We start from the raw sequence: 11966 nt of genomic DNA, 5'->3' as shown, positions 1-11966 counted from the left end.
GAAACTGGGTGAACATAATCTAGGGAGCAATATCTAAAGTTCCCTCTTGGCAAAAGTTGGAAAACTTACTAAAACTGAGCTTCTATAAGGCAATGAATATTGCGGAGGGCGTGGCTCATCACATAAAGGTGTATAACATCTCAAGGGTTTCACCCATCACCACGCAACTTTGTAGGCGTATGAGCACACATAATCTGAGGGGACCCCTCCATTATTGACCCCATCAAACAAAATGGGGGCGCTAGAGAGCTCATTTCTTATCTAGGCCTAACCGCCATATGGATTTTTACTAAACTTGGTAGATATGTAGAACAGGACGCCTCAAGGTGACTGGAGAAATTTAACTCTAATTGGCAACTGGGTGGCACTATTCTTAATGGGTTCAGTTGACTATTTAATCTGCAATTTCCTATGACCTGTATCCCAAACACACACCATGTGAAACTGTACATGGGCAACTGTGCACTCAGTGGGTACAGACTAGTAAACTTGTTAATCCAGAAAAAGGTCAAATATGTGGCGGCCTCCAGCTCAGAGACTTGAGTGTCTGCCCCCATGTAGACGGAGTCCTTTGCAGCAGCCCGGTTTGATCCCAACCTGTGTCCATTTGCTGTGTTTCTCCCCCTGTCACTCTCTAGCTCCACTGTAATATGGGTAATAAAAGCCCAAAAATTCTTTCAAAAAGAAAAAACAGCAGGTTTTGGCAGACACATTCAACGGCGCCACACGTACACAACCGTGTGCAGAACAGACAACAGCAACCATCACCCTGAGGCGATCACACTGATACCTTACATGATACAACCCTTCCCTCCTCCTGTCCACTGTTTTTCTCCTTCCTTTAAATATTTCTGTGGAGATTCAGTGTGCACAGTGGTGACCTCCGTGGAGCCAGATTCTACTTTTCTATGTTAAGGGCTGAATTAGAGCGCATTGAGAGCTGATGTTGTTTTGGTGTTACGGAAATGAGACAGAGAGTGTCCCACTGTGCAGAGAAGCCCAGCATCTCTTATTTTAGTCAGGACATTGCATCTCGACGCCACTGGCCAGATGTGGGCGGGGCAGCTGCCTCCCATTTGAGCAAGATGGCACGTCTGGCCAAGAGCAGAGCAGAAGTCACTGTACGGTGCTCAGCAGGTGTCAGGTCGGGGTCGTCTCCACCAGTGGTGCCAAACAGGAGCAACAACAGGGTCTAGACAGGGAGTGGAAGGGGGCACAGCCAGAACATATGGACCAGGGTCCATCACTGTATGCTTATATCAGAGTCGGTGCCACATAGCTTCACCTTGGACATGTGGTGCTAAACATGTTTGTGCGTATTTGAACATGTAATAGGGGGTCTGTGGGGACTGACTCGCTCTTGGAGTGTCCGTATTAAAATGCCCAACGTTACAGCAGAAATAAACATGTTTACAGCCTGGCTAGCGTCCTCTGCCTCTCAGTCAGATCCACCCTCTCGTCCAAACATGGTCACCTCTGGCTCCAAAAACCCAAGATGGCGACGGCCAAAATGCTGAACTAAAGGCTTCAAAACAAGAGTACACAAACCAGTGTGTGACGTCACTGTGGCTACGTCCGTTATTTTTATACAGTCTGTGGTAACGACTTGAGAGACGGGTTAAAAATCCTTTTCCCTGCAGCAGACTGAATATTTTTGAGGATTCAACAACCTTCTGTGTTTTTCTTCTAATACACAAGAAGAAACAAACCACTGGAGCTAATGTCAGTGTGTCCTCATGTAACGGTTCGTATGATATCTAATCAATCAGCATGTCTACTAGTTAGGTTTAGGAAACTACAGTTTTTGGCACTTCTGCATTTGAATTATTTTTTTTCCTTAGAGGCTGCGGCTCGTCATAAAATGTATGGTGAGAGGACAGAATAAAATTTTGACCTGATGATGGTGCTAGAGGAAACGTCAGAGGGTCACCAAAGTCAGTGAGCCTTTCCCTCTGGGGACCATAAATGTCCACACAAATGTTGATGCCAAATAATTCAGCAGTTGTTGTGATATTTCAGTCTGGACCAAAGTGGTGTGGAGAGACTGACTGACACATCTACACCACAGGATTGTATTCCAACAGTGGTGGTTGGTCTCTGGACGAACGTGTTATCTGTGCTGGACAGGAACTTGGGGGTAATATAAACAGGACGGGAGATCCAGAGGCCTCCTGAGGCTGGAAATGAGAACTTGAGTTTTCTGTTTTCGGAAGTGTTGACACCCAGTCATACATGTTGCCAGTAAACAGGTGGTTGTTTAGGTGTGTGTCATCTGTGAGTCCGAGCTGCTGGCAGAGCCGCCGATGGTCAAGTTTCTCTCTGAGACAGTTTGGAGTGATTCGTCCTTCGTGTCACTACAGTGACACATTTTGTTCCTGTAACTCTGGAACACGATCTGGTTGATTGCTCCTTCAGCTGACAGGAAATGAGAGTAAAACATGATGCTCTGGACACAAAAATAAACCGTGCACTGTTTGTCCTGATATCAAATGAGATGTTCGTACACGTCGCCGCCAGGTTTGCAGACAGGAGCTGAAATCAGGGTCGGAGCTGATAACGGTGGTGACCCTGCGGTGTGTGGTAACAGTGTCGCTGGGTGTCTGCAGAAAAAGGCTGCTGGTGTGTGGGATGAATAATGCAGAGTCACCTCTGTCATGTTTAACCTGCAGCGTTTCAATTATTGATCAGCGCTCAGCCGCGGCCCGGCCGTGTGGGTGGAGAGAAGACAGGAAGAGGAGGGACGGAGGAGGGGATGAGGTCCAACACAAACACAGCTCATGCTTGTTGACAAAGTGTGGATGAGTCAGCAGGCTGCAGGTGTGACGGTGGACTGTAATCAATCTGTTATCAAAAGCCAGTCTAGTGTTTGTTGTTGTTATTGTTTGCACAGCATTCTGGGTAGTTTTCTGCTGATACCAGTTTTATCGCAGGTTGTGCTTATTCACTTGTTTGTCTAGAGGCGGCGGAAGGGACGGATTGGAAACCAAAGCATCACAAGTTCAAGTCCCTGTCCTGTTTTTGTGTGTATGAGGATTTTGGGCTTGTGTGTGTGTGTGTGTGTGTGTGTGTGTGTGTGTGTGTGTGTGTGTAATGTGTATGAAATAACAACAGAGTAAAAAAGTTACATTTCCCCTCAGCAGACAAATAAAGTTAGGGTTCTTCTATATAACTCATGTAATCCTGATCCAGGACGCTGTGATCATGTGACCTGTGCACCGCAGGTTGTGCTGCTTCATATGATGGGAGCAAAAGAGGGAGTCAGGTGACGCCGTATAGAGAGTGGTGAAGTCCACAGCAGGGCGGCAATGGTGGTGGATGGGTCAAAGAAACACAGGACTTTGACTCAGGAGACTGTTTGTGTCCTGTGTGAAACCAAAAGTCAGCCAAGAGTTATTTTAAGTAACATATGTACATAACGTCACGCCACGCCGTCACAACACCCAACCATGTTTCTTTTCCTAAACCTAACCAGTTGTAAGATATCTTATAAACTGTTGTGTGAGGGTATGTTTAATATTTCTATAATGGGTATCTGATACTGACAACTAAGCGGTAGTTAAATTGTAACCCTCCAACAGCTGGTGCTCGCCGTCAGCTAAGATTACTGCCGTTTGACAGGGATAGAAGAAGTCTGCAAACGCAGTCATGATGCACTGACCGTTTATTGCATTGGTTCCAAAAATTTGTTTTCACTCATCTCTGCGGCAGCTGCTCCTCCGATTCTTCGATCTGATCTGATCAGCTCTGATCAGCTCTGATCAGATTAGGGCTGCAACGATTAGCCGACTAATCGATGACAAATCGACTATTAACACAATCGGTGACTATTTTAGTAGTCAACTAATCGGTTTGAGTAATTTTTTATAGAAAAGTACTATAAAAGTACCCAAAATACTCTTATTGCAGCTTCTTACGTTCAAATATTGGCAGCTTTACACACTCTCCCATGACGGTGAACTAAAACCCTTTGAGGTGAGTACGAAACAAGACATTAGATGACATCATTTTGGGGTTTAGTAGAGACAGGGCAACATTTTTCAACATTTTTCGATAAAATGATTCGTCGACTAATCGATCGACTGATCAATTATCCACTTGTGACTCAAATTCCACAAATTGCTGCTGCGGGGGAAAAAACTCATGACGAGTTCTGCCTGGACTGCGTTCACGGACCTGCAAATAAACCCAAATTGACAGGGGGGACACCGAGTGATACAAAGGGTCACAAAAAAAGTCCCAGAAGCTTTGACAGAGTGTTTTTAACGTGTAACAAAAGTGCTGTATGGACGCAGATCTTTGCACAGGAAGTAGGTGTCCAGTGTTAGCGTTAGCTTGGCCGTCAGCGGCTAACACTATCTCTGGATGGTGGTGTGTGAGGTGAGCCCTCGTATTCGCAGTATTCTCAGAGACCTCTGCTGACCTCACCAGGAAAACCACCATCTAGTGGACCGAAGAAGCAACTGATTTTATTATTCTGGTACCGAAAGATGTATTAAAATGTGTATGTGCAAAATTAGTGATGTATATTAAAAGATCGATACTTGCCATCCGTGTGTTGACACAATATCATCAGGAAAAATATCACGATACTATGCTGTATCGATTTTTTCCCCCACTCCTGTCTAGCTGCTGCTGAATCTTAAGGGAAAGAAATAAGACATTAAAAGTCCACACGTGAATACATGTGTTCACGTATTTCTGACCATGTAAGTGTGAATAAAGTAAATTGGTTTAAACACTGGTGTCAGTAACAGAAATCATACTGTATGTGTGAATCCAGTGATGCAGAGATCCAACATGGCGTCTTGTCTCCATATGTCTTCCAGAGGTGACCCGGACAGGTGTGACATCTGGGGCAACACGCCGCTTCACCTGGCAGCTGCCAACGGCCACCATAACTGCCTGTCCTTCCTGGTGGCTTTCGGTGCCAACGTGTGGTGTCTGGACAATGACTACCACACACCGCTGGACATGGCCGCCACCAAGGGACACATGGACTGTGTCCGCTACCTGGACTCCATCGCTGCCAAGCAGATCACACTCAACCCGAAGCTGGTCGGCAAACTCAAGGACCGGGCGTTTCGTGCGGCGGAGCGCCGGATCAAAGACTGCGCGAAGCTCCAGAAGAAGCACCGTGAACATATGGAGAGGAAGTTCCTGAAGGAGGCGGCGGCTTTAGACAACCTGGATGCTATCAGCTTCTCCAGCTACACCAGCGGCAGCACGCTGAGCCGCAAGTTCAACACCGTCACCTCCAACATGCCATACTCACAGGTGGTTGTTTGACTTTGTGTCAAAGGTCTAGTGTGTTGGAATTAGAGTCATCTGTCGGCAGAAATTAGTTATAATAATGTTTTCATTAGTTTATTATCACCTGAATATAAGAATCATTGTGTTTTCGTTAACTTAGAATGAGCTGTTTATATCTACATATTATGATTCTACAGTAGCCCAGAGTGGACAAATCAAACACTGGCTCAAGATAGGGCCATTTGCATTTGTGCGTCAGCCACCGTAGTTGCTCAAGTGGCACACGAGAGACGTTTAGATGCTGCTAAATGATGAAGAAATGATGATGAAAAAATTATTTTATTAGCATTCAACAAGCACCTCCTTTCAGTTTTAAACCAGTATTTGCTCTTTTTTGGCCACTTGGGGGCAGCAGAACAGCCTGTAAACACAATATTAATATATCTAATGGCGGACACGTTATAAAAACAGTTGCCTGTTTACATCCAGTGGAAACTCAGCAACATTAGCAGTATTTTTGGAGTCATGTTTCTGGCTACTGTTTCTCCAGCCCACTTTAGATGAAACCACGGCCGCTTTCACATGACGACCGCAGGTGACCATATGTCAGGCCCAATGATTGGCTGCCAGCCTGCTGCTGTGGCACGCAGCAAGTCAGGCCCTACGTGCAGAGAGCAGAAAATAGAGTCCACAGCTCCAGATTCAGGGGTGTGAGGACACTGGAGGAAGGCAGACAGAGGGCCCTCAGCTGTGGGTGAACACCACCCTTTCTAAAAAAAACACTGAGGAGCTCTTCCCCCTCGCATCCCTCTCCTTTAAAGCTCCCGTTGGGTTTTGATGCCCCCCTACCTCCTTTATGTATCATGTCTTTGTTAAATGTGTATGCTTACACTGTGTTCATTTGTTTTTACCAACAGTCACCAGCTTAGTTTGAGTTGCTACAGCCGTAAAGGGAAACCTTGCCGATTTTCAACCAGCACTCTTATCTTAGTGGGGATCACATCTGCTCCGGCACTCCACTGTTTACTATAAATATGACTTTAAACCTCTAGGATTATGTTTCAGCTTTTAAGAAAGACGAATGAAAGAAACCGTCTACTGTCTGCTGAGGGCTGCTTGAAAAGGGGACAAACTTGGACTATTTGAGTCGTAACAAAAGTGATTGTTTAAATTCAAGTGGGTTTATTCATTCAGTGGTCTGAATGGAGTCTTTTGATTGTTAATGTCTGTACTTTCCCATCAGGCCACGCTGCAGTCCACAGCCAAGGGCAAGGCCAAGATCCAGAAGAAGCTAGAGAAGAAGAAGCAGGGCGATGGAACGTTTAAGATCTACGAGGACGGACGGAAAAGCGTGCGCTCTCTGTCCGGCCTGCAGCTCGGCAACGATGTCATGTTCCTCAAACAGGGCACATATGCTAATCCTAGGGAGCGGTCACGCCTCAACATCCGCGACATGTTCCCCCGTGATGATGATGATGCTGACACTGTCTCCCGTGCCATGAGTGACCCGGGCCTCCACGAGGCTGCGTATTCAGAGATCAGCGCCGACTCCGGACGTGACTCCCTGTTCACCCGACCTGGGCTCGGCACCATGGTGTTCAGGAGGAACTATATGAGTGGAGGCATGTTTGGGATCGGGGCGCGGGATGAAGGGAGTGTGGCAGGGAGTGAACCCGTGGGCCGGGCGCCTAATGTTCGTCTACGAGGACATCTGCCTCGACGCTCGCCCAGCTTTGATGAGGACAGTATTGGCAGCGCCTTGAGCCTGCAGGAGAGAAACCTTCAGGAGCTGCCGTGGGAGGAGGCTGATATTGGACTGGATGAGGACTTGGAGCCAGAGAACAGTCCTCTGGAAACCTTCCTGGCGTCTCAAAGCCTCAGTGAGTTCATGACGATTTTCAGGAGGGAGAAGATCGACCTGGAGGTTCTGCTGCTTTGTTCGGATCAGGACCTCACCAGCATTCACATCCCTCTGGGCCCCAGGAAGAAACTCATGGATGCCTGTAAGAGACGTCTGGACACCATAGATGAGCCAGAGGCCATTGATGACACTGAGCTCTGAAGGTCAGTATGAAGTGACCCATGTTTTGTTTCAAATGGGAAGCACCACTCTGTCAGCAGATAAACTTTTGTTGACTCTTAGAAGGTTCTGTTTCTGCATCAGCATATTGTTTAGATGACATTTACTGTGGATAAGAGACGTCAGTTAAGAGACGTAATGTTGACCCTGAATCTTGACCATGCTCCACAGTTTCCGACCCGGGCTTTGACCCAGAAGTCCAATAGCATTAAATGTGTAAGAGAAGAAGAAGCCGGTAACAACATGGAGAAATCTACATCCAGAGCCGTGACTTTTTGGACGGACCAAATGTACAGAGCTGTAAAGTTGTCCACCATGGTAGCAGTTAGCTGCTAGCTAACCGTAGCTAACTTGTTTGTCCATTGTTTGGTCTGTGACGTAATAGGTCAACAGGAAAAAGGTCCAATACTAACAAGCTGAAAGGGGGCATATCTCCACCTATCGTAGAGGAGTCGCACATACTTGGCTCAATAAATGGATTCCCCTCCCGTGCTTGTATACTGGGACAAGGACAGTAGGCCAGTTAAATGTCCTCGTTCAGCTGGAACTGAAGCTCCACTTAACCGTGCATGTTAACATACTGAATGAGTCTATTGTTCATTAGCACCTTGGGTTGGGCGATACGACGACGCATACTGTGAGACGGTAGGAATCTTTTTTTCCAGCCCAGTCGCCAGAAGAAAATGTCAGCATTGTTTGTTTGTGCTTGACATTTGTACGTTACATACGTATCAGATTAACGTTTCCAAAGTGGCGCAGTTTATTAGCTGACTTTGTCATCTGGAGAAGGAGGGGGTGGTGTGACATCTTGGCGAGACAGACCACCAAACATGGGTGTTAGCGACCCATTGCTGTTTCCAACACGGTTTGTGCCACAAAAAGCAATTGTTTTTTTTATTACGGGACACCTCCACGTTTCCTGTCGAGATAGTGCCATGAAAAGTGGCACTATCTCAATAGTGTTTTTTACTGAGACGTGTCTAACGTGTCTAAGAACTCTAATATGTTATTTCCATGACCCAGGAAAGTTCAATCAGTATTTGTGAACATGAGCGACTCTCTGTCAAAGCCTGAAACCAGAGAAGTAGGGCTGGGCCATGTGGACAAAAATTCATAGCTCAGTATTTTCAAGCTGAATGGCTATACACGATATGTATATCACGGTATTTCCTGTGAAATGGGCTACATGATCAGTTTCGAGTCAAAGCCACTTTTGGCGAGATGCACACGGGCATGGCTTTTTGGAAGAATGCCGATATGACCCACAGAATGTTTGTTTCCCTTTTTATACCCAAATGATCATTATTCTGTCGTATCGTTCTCAGTTCTGAAACAGAAAATGTTTCCATATACTAAGAACGTTCCCCTGAGTGCGCTCAGTGTCATCTAGAACAGTGCATTTGCATTTGACCATGTCGTCGAGCTAGTTTGCTGTCTCCATTTGTCACTCACTCTAAGTGTCAGTAAACGGCACTTCAAAATAAAAGCTCTGTGCAGGAAGTTCACTGTACTTAAAAATAAAGTGGGCTTCTTTTTTTTTACAAACTTGACACGTTTGCGAGTCATGTGGTCCATTCAGAGTGGGCCCACGACCCACTTTTGGACCGTAACCCACCAGTTGGGAACCACTGATCTAGAACATCTTTACAGTTCATTGTCTGTAGAGCAGTTTCAGACTTCACACACTATGACGCCACAAATTTGACTTTTAGCAGTCTAGTTTTTGGATCTGGAAGTTCTGACTAATATTCCTGGACTGTTGTAGACCATAGGAGTAATATTTATGAACTTTGAAAGCTCCTGCAGCGCACAAAGATTTTTCCCTTTAATTTGTCTGATTAGATTTCTGCTGAGGACTGTGCAGGCATGTTCGACATCTTCCCAACTTTACTCATTCTCTTGTTGCACCTGTCACAGTGTGGCTCAGGGTCTTTAAGCAAACTGTCAGCATGGTGCAACCCAACTTCAACCTGAGCAGAGATCTGATGAGCCAGAATAACTGAGCCCACCTGTGTACATTTACCTCAGAGCCTTTTTAACTGTCTGAATGGCGCCATCTAGTGTCAAGTTGTGATACAACAAGACTGGATTTTAGAGCTGGAGGCCTGAAGACTCATGTTGATGTCATTATACATTTTTTATATCAGCGTACAGTCATGCATAATGTTTTTTTTTCTGTTTATTAACAGGATAAACACAGTGAAGATATTATGATGCTCCATGTCCTGTTATTAAGCCCTGATCCAGTCAGCGGAGGCGACATGGAGACTGAAAGATGATAAACGTTTTATGGGAAAGCTTTGCCACATATACAGACACATGGACACACAGTCTGCACTGTGTTTGTATGGATTCTCCTCCAGTGAAATCCAACCGGACATGTTATCTTTGCATACTGTATTAATTCATGTATCAATGAATGATTTATGTATCAGTGAATGTACTTAACCATTCGAACATGTTGTTTATTACGTCTTCTTTGTACAGTTTTCTTACTGTATTTGACTCCACGGCACATACACAAAGGTGACTTACTATTAATGGAGTTATTTATGGATGAAAATAGCCGCAGACTGACCGTTGCTCTGCAAACACTGTTGCAATAGTAAAACAATGGGGTGTGAGGTTATGTGAGTGTGTGTTAGATAACACTGTTGTCTCAGGTTGCTCCGAGGCGGGTTTGGTTTCTCTGAAGGTCTGTCCGTCTGTGCACTTGAGAGGATGACTGTGCATGAATGTTCATTTTATGTTGGTGAAAATCTGTTTTGTATCTGAAGATGTACCCACAACCACGATTATTATCTTTTATTAAAATAAAATCAAAATTATTATTGTTTTGTGTGTGAATATATTTTGATATATCCAACTGGTGTTTAATTAAAGGGACAGTTCACCCCTAAATCAAAAGGACATATTTTCCTCTTCCCTGTCAGACTATATATCAGTCTAGATTGTTTTTTTGTTAGTGTTGGAGGTATTGGCCGTAGAGATGTCTGCCTTCTCTCCAATGAAATAAAGTGGAATGAGATTTAACTTCAATACCAATAATTATAGTAATAATAATAATGAAACATTTTATTTATAGGCGCCTTTAAGGACACTCAAGGTCACCTTACAGTCAAAGATTAAAAAAAAAAAATTACAGATGAACTCAATGAGATAAAGTAGCATAAGAAAAAAATAATAACAAATAAATAATCAGCAATTTTATTTTTTTAATCAGCAGTTAGAGAACAGATGAGTTCATCTCTATTCAGTCGAGCAGAGGGGCGAATACAACATTCGCTTCCAGTTGCAAATTTGCATCCTAGCACCACGTGGACTTTAACTGCAGTGAACTTTGACCAGTGAAGTCTGAGCCTCAACCACTAGCAAAGAGGAATGTGTGGAAGAGACATTATGGACATGAATAATAACTCATCATGGTTATGATCATATTCAGAATATGGTGTTGACATGAGCACAGAGACATCAGGTTATTCATATTCCCCATGTTCATCCTGGTTTCTCTCAGAGTAGCCAACATATCTAAGTTTTATATTAACATAATATGATCTTTACATGCTCAAACACACAAACTCCAAAAACCCAATCATAAACGGGTAATTCATGTCCAAATAAATAGTAAATAAATAAGTAAATGCACTCATTGATTATTAATGTGATAAAATAAGCATTAAAAGAAAAATGACGCAAATACTTTTGAAACTGGTGCAACATGACCAGAGAAAGCAGAGAAAGGACTGTGGAATTCACTTTTCCTGTTTAGGTAGAAAACCTTCAACTACCAGAATGCACCATGCTCCCACTGGTGGGTGATGTAACGCGGACCGGTCCGTGTGAAGGCAAGGCAAGGCAATTTTATTTATGTAGCACTATTCATACACAAGGCAATTCAAGGTGCTTTACAAGAGAAATACATTAAAATAAAACATTAAAGGAAATTGTGTTTGAGATCATTAAAAACAAAAGCAAGACAATAAATAGTTAAAAACAGTGCAGAAAATGCATTTAAAAAGCAAACATAAAGCAAAAGCAACAGCAGACAAATATAAAAACAATAGCTACAGATTATCCTAACAATAAGTTACATATCTAGTTCACTGGTAAGCTGCAGTAAATAGTAATGTTTTAAGCCCTGATTTAAATCAGTTGACAGTTTCAGCCGACCTCAGATATTCTGGAAGTTTGTTCCACAGGCGGGGAGCATAGAAACTAAAGGCTGCTTCACCTTGTTTGGTTTTGATCCTGGGAACACTGAGTAAACCTGTTCCAGATGATCTGAGGGGTCTGGATGCTTCATAACGTACAAGTATATCAGAGATGTATTTAGGCCCGAGACCATTTAGTGCTTTATAGACAAGTAACAAGATTTTAAAGTCTATCCTTTGACACACAGGAAGCCAGTGCAGTGACTTAAGCACTGGTGTAATGTGCTCCACTCTCTTGGTGTTGGTGAGGACTCTGGCAGCAGCGTTCTGGACGAGCTGCAGTTGTCTGATTGATTTTTTACTCAGGCCTGTGAAGACACCGTTACAATAGTCCAGCCTGCTGAAAATGAAAGCATGAACAAGTTTTTCTGTATCTTGTTTAGACAGAAATTCTTTTATTCTTGCTATGTTTTTAAGGTGGTAGT

At 44.0% G+C, this 11966-nt stretch overlaps 2 protein-coding genes across 2 annotated transcripts in view; one reads left to right on the top strand and one right to left on the bottom strand.

Moving 5' to 3' along the window:
• The window catches only part of ush1gb (Usher syndrome 1Gb (autosomal recessive)), a 20086-nt gene extending 9960 nt beyond the window's left edge, over window positions 1-10126 (top strand). The window contains exons 3-5 of the mRNA XM_050059443.1: window positions 4827-5274; window positions 6494-7314; window positions 9520-10126. Of these exons, the coding sequence (XP_049915400.1) occupies window positions 4827-5274; window positions 6494-7312 (1267 nt within the window). The 3' untranslated portion in view covers window positions 7313-7314; window positions 9520-10126. The remainder of the gene's footprint in view (window positions 1-4826; window positions 5275-6493; window positions 7315-9519) is intronic.
• Window positions 1-11966, bottom strand: part of plaub (plasminogen activator, urokinase b) — a 396726-nt gene that overhangs the window by 56469 nt on the left and 328291 nt on the right. The gene's annotated exons all lie outside the window — the stretch shown is intronic.

This window comes from Epinephelus moara, chromosome 13 (genome assembly GCF_006386435.1).
Source record: "Epinephelus moara isolate mb chromosome 13, YSFRI_EMoa_1.0, whole genome shotgun sequence".
Lineage (NCBI taxonomy): Eukaryota > Metazoa > Chordata > Actinopteri > Perciformes > Serranidae > Epinephelus > Epinephelus moara.
Note: the sequence above shows the minus strand (reverse complement) of the source record. Positions and strands in the feature narration are given on the sequence as shown.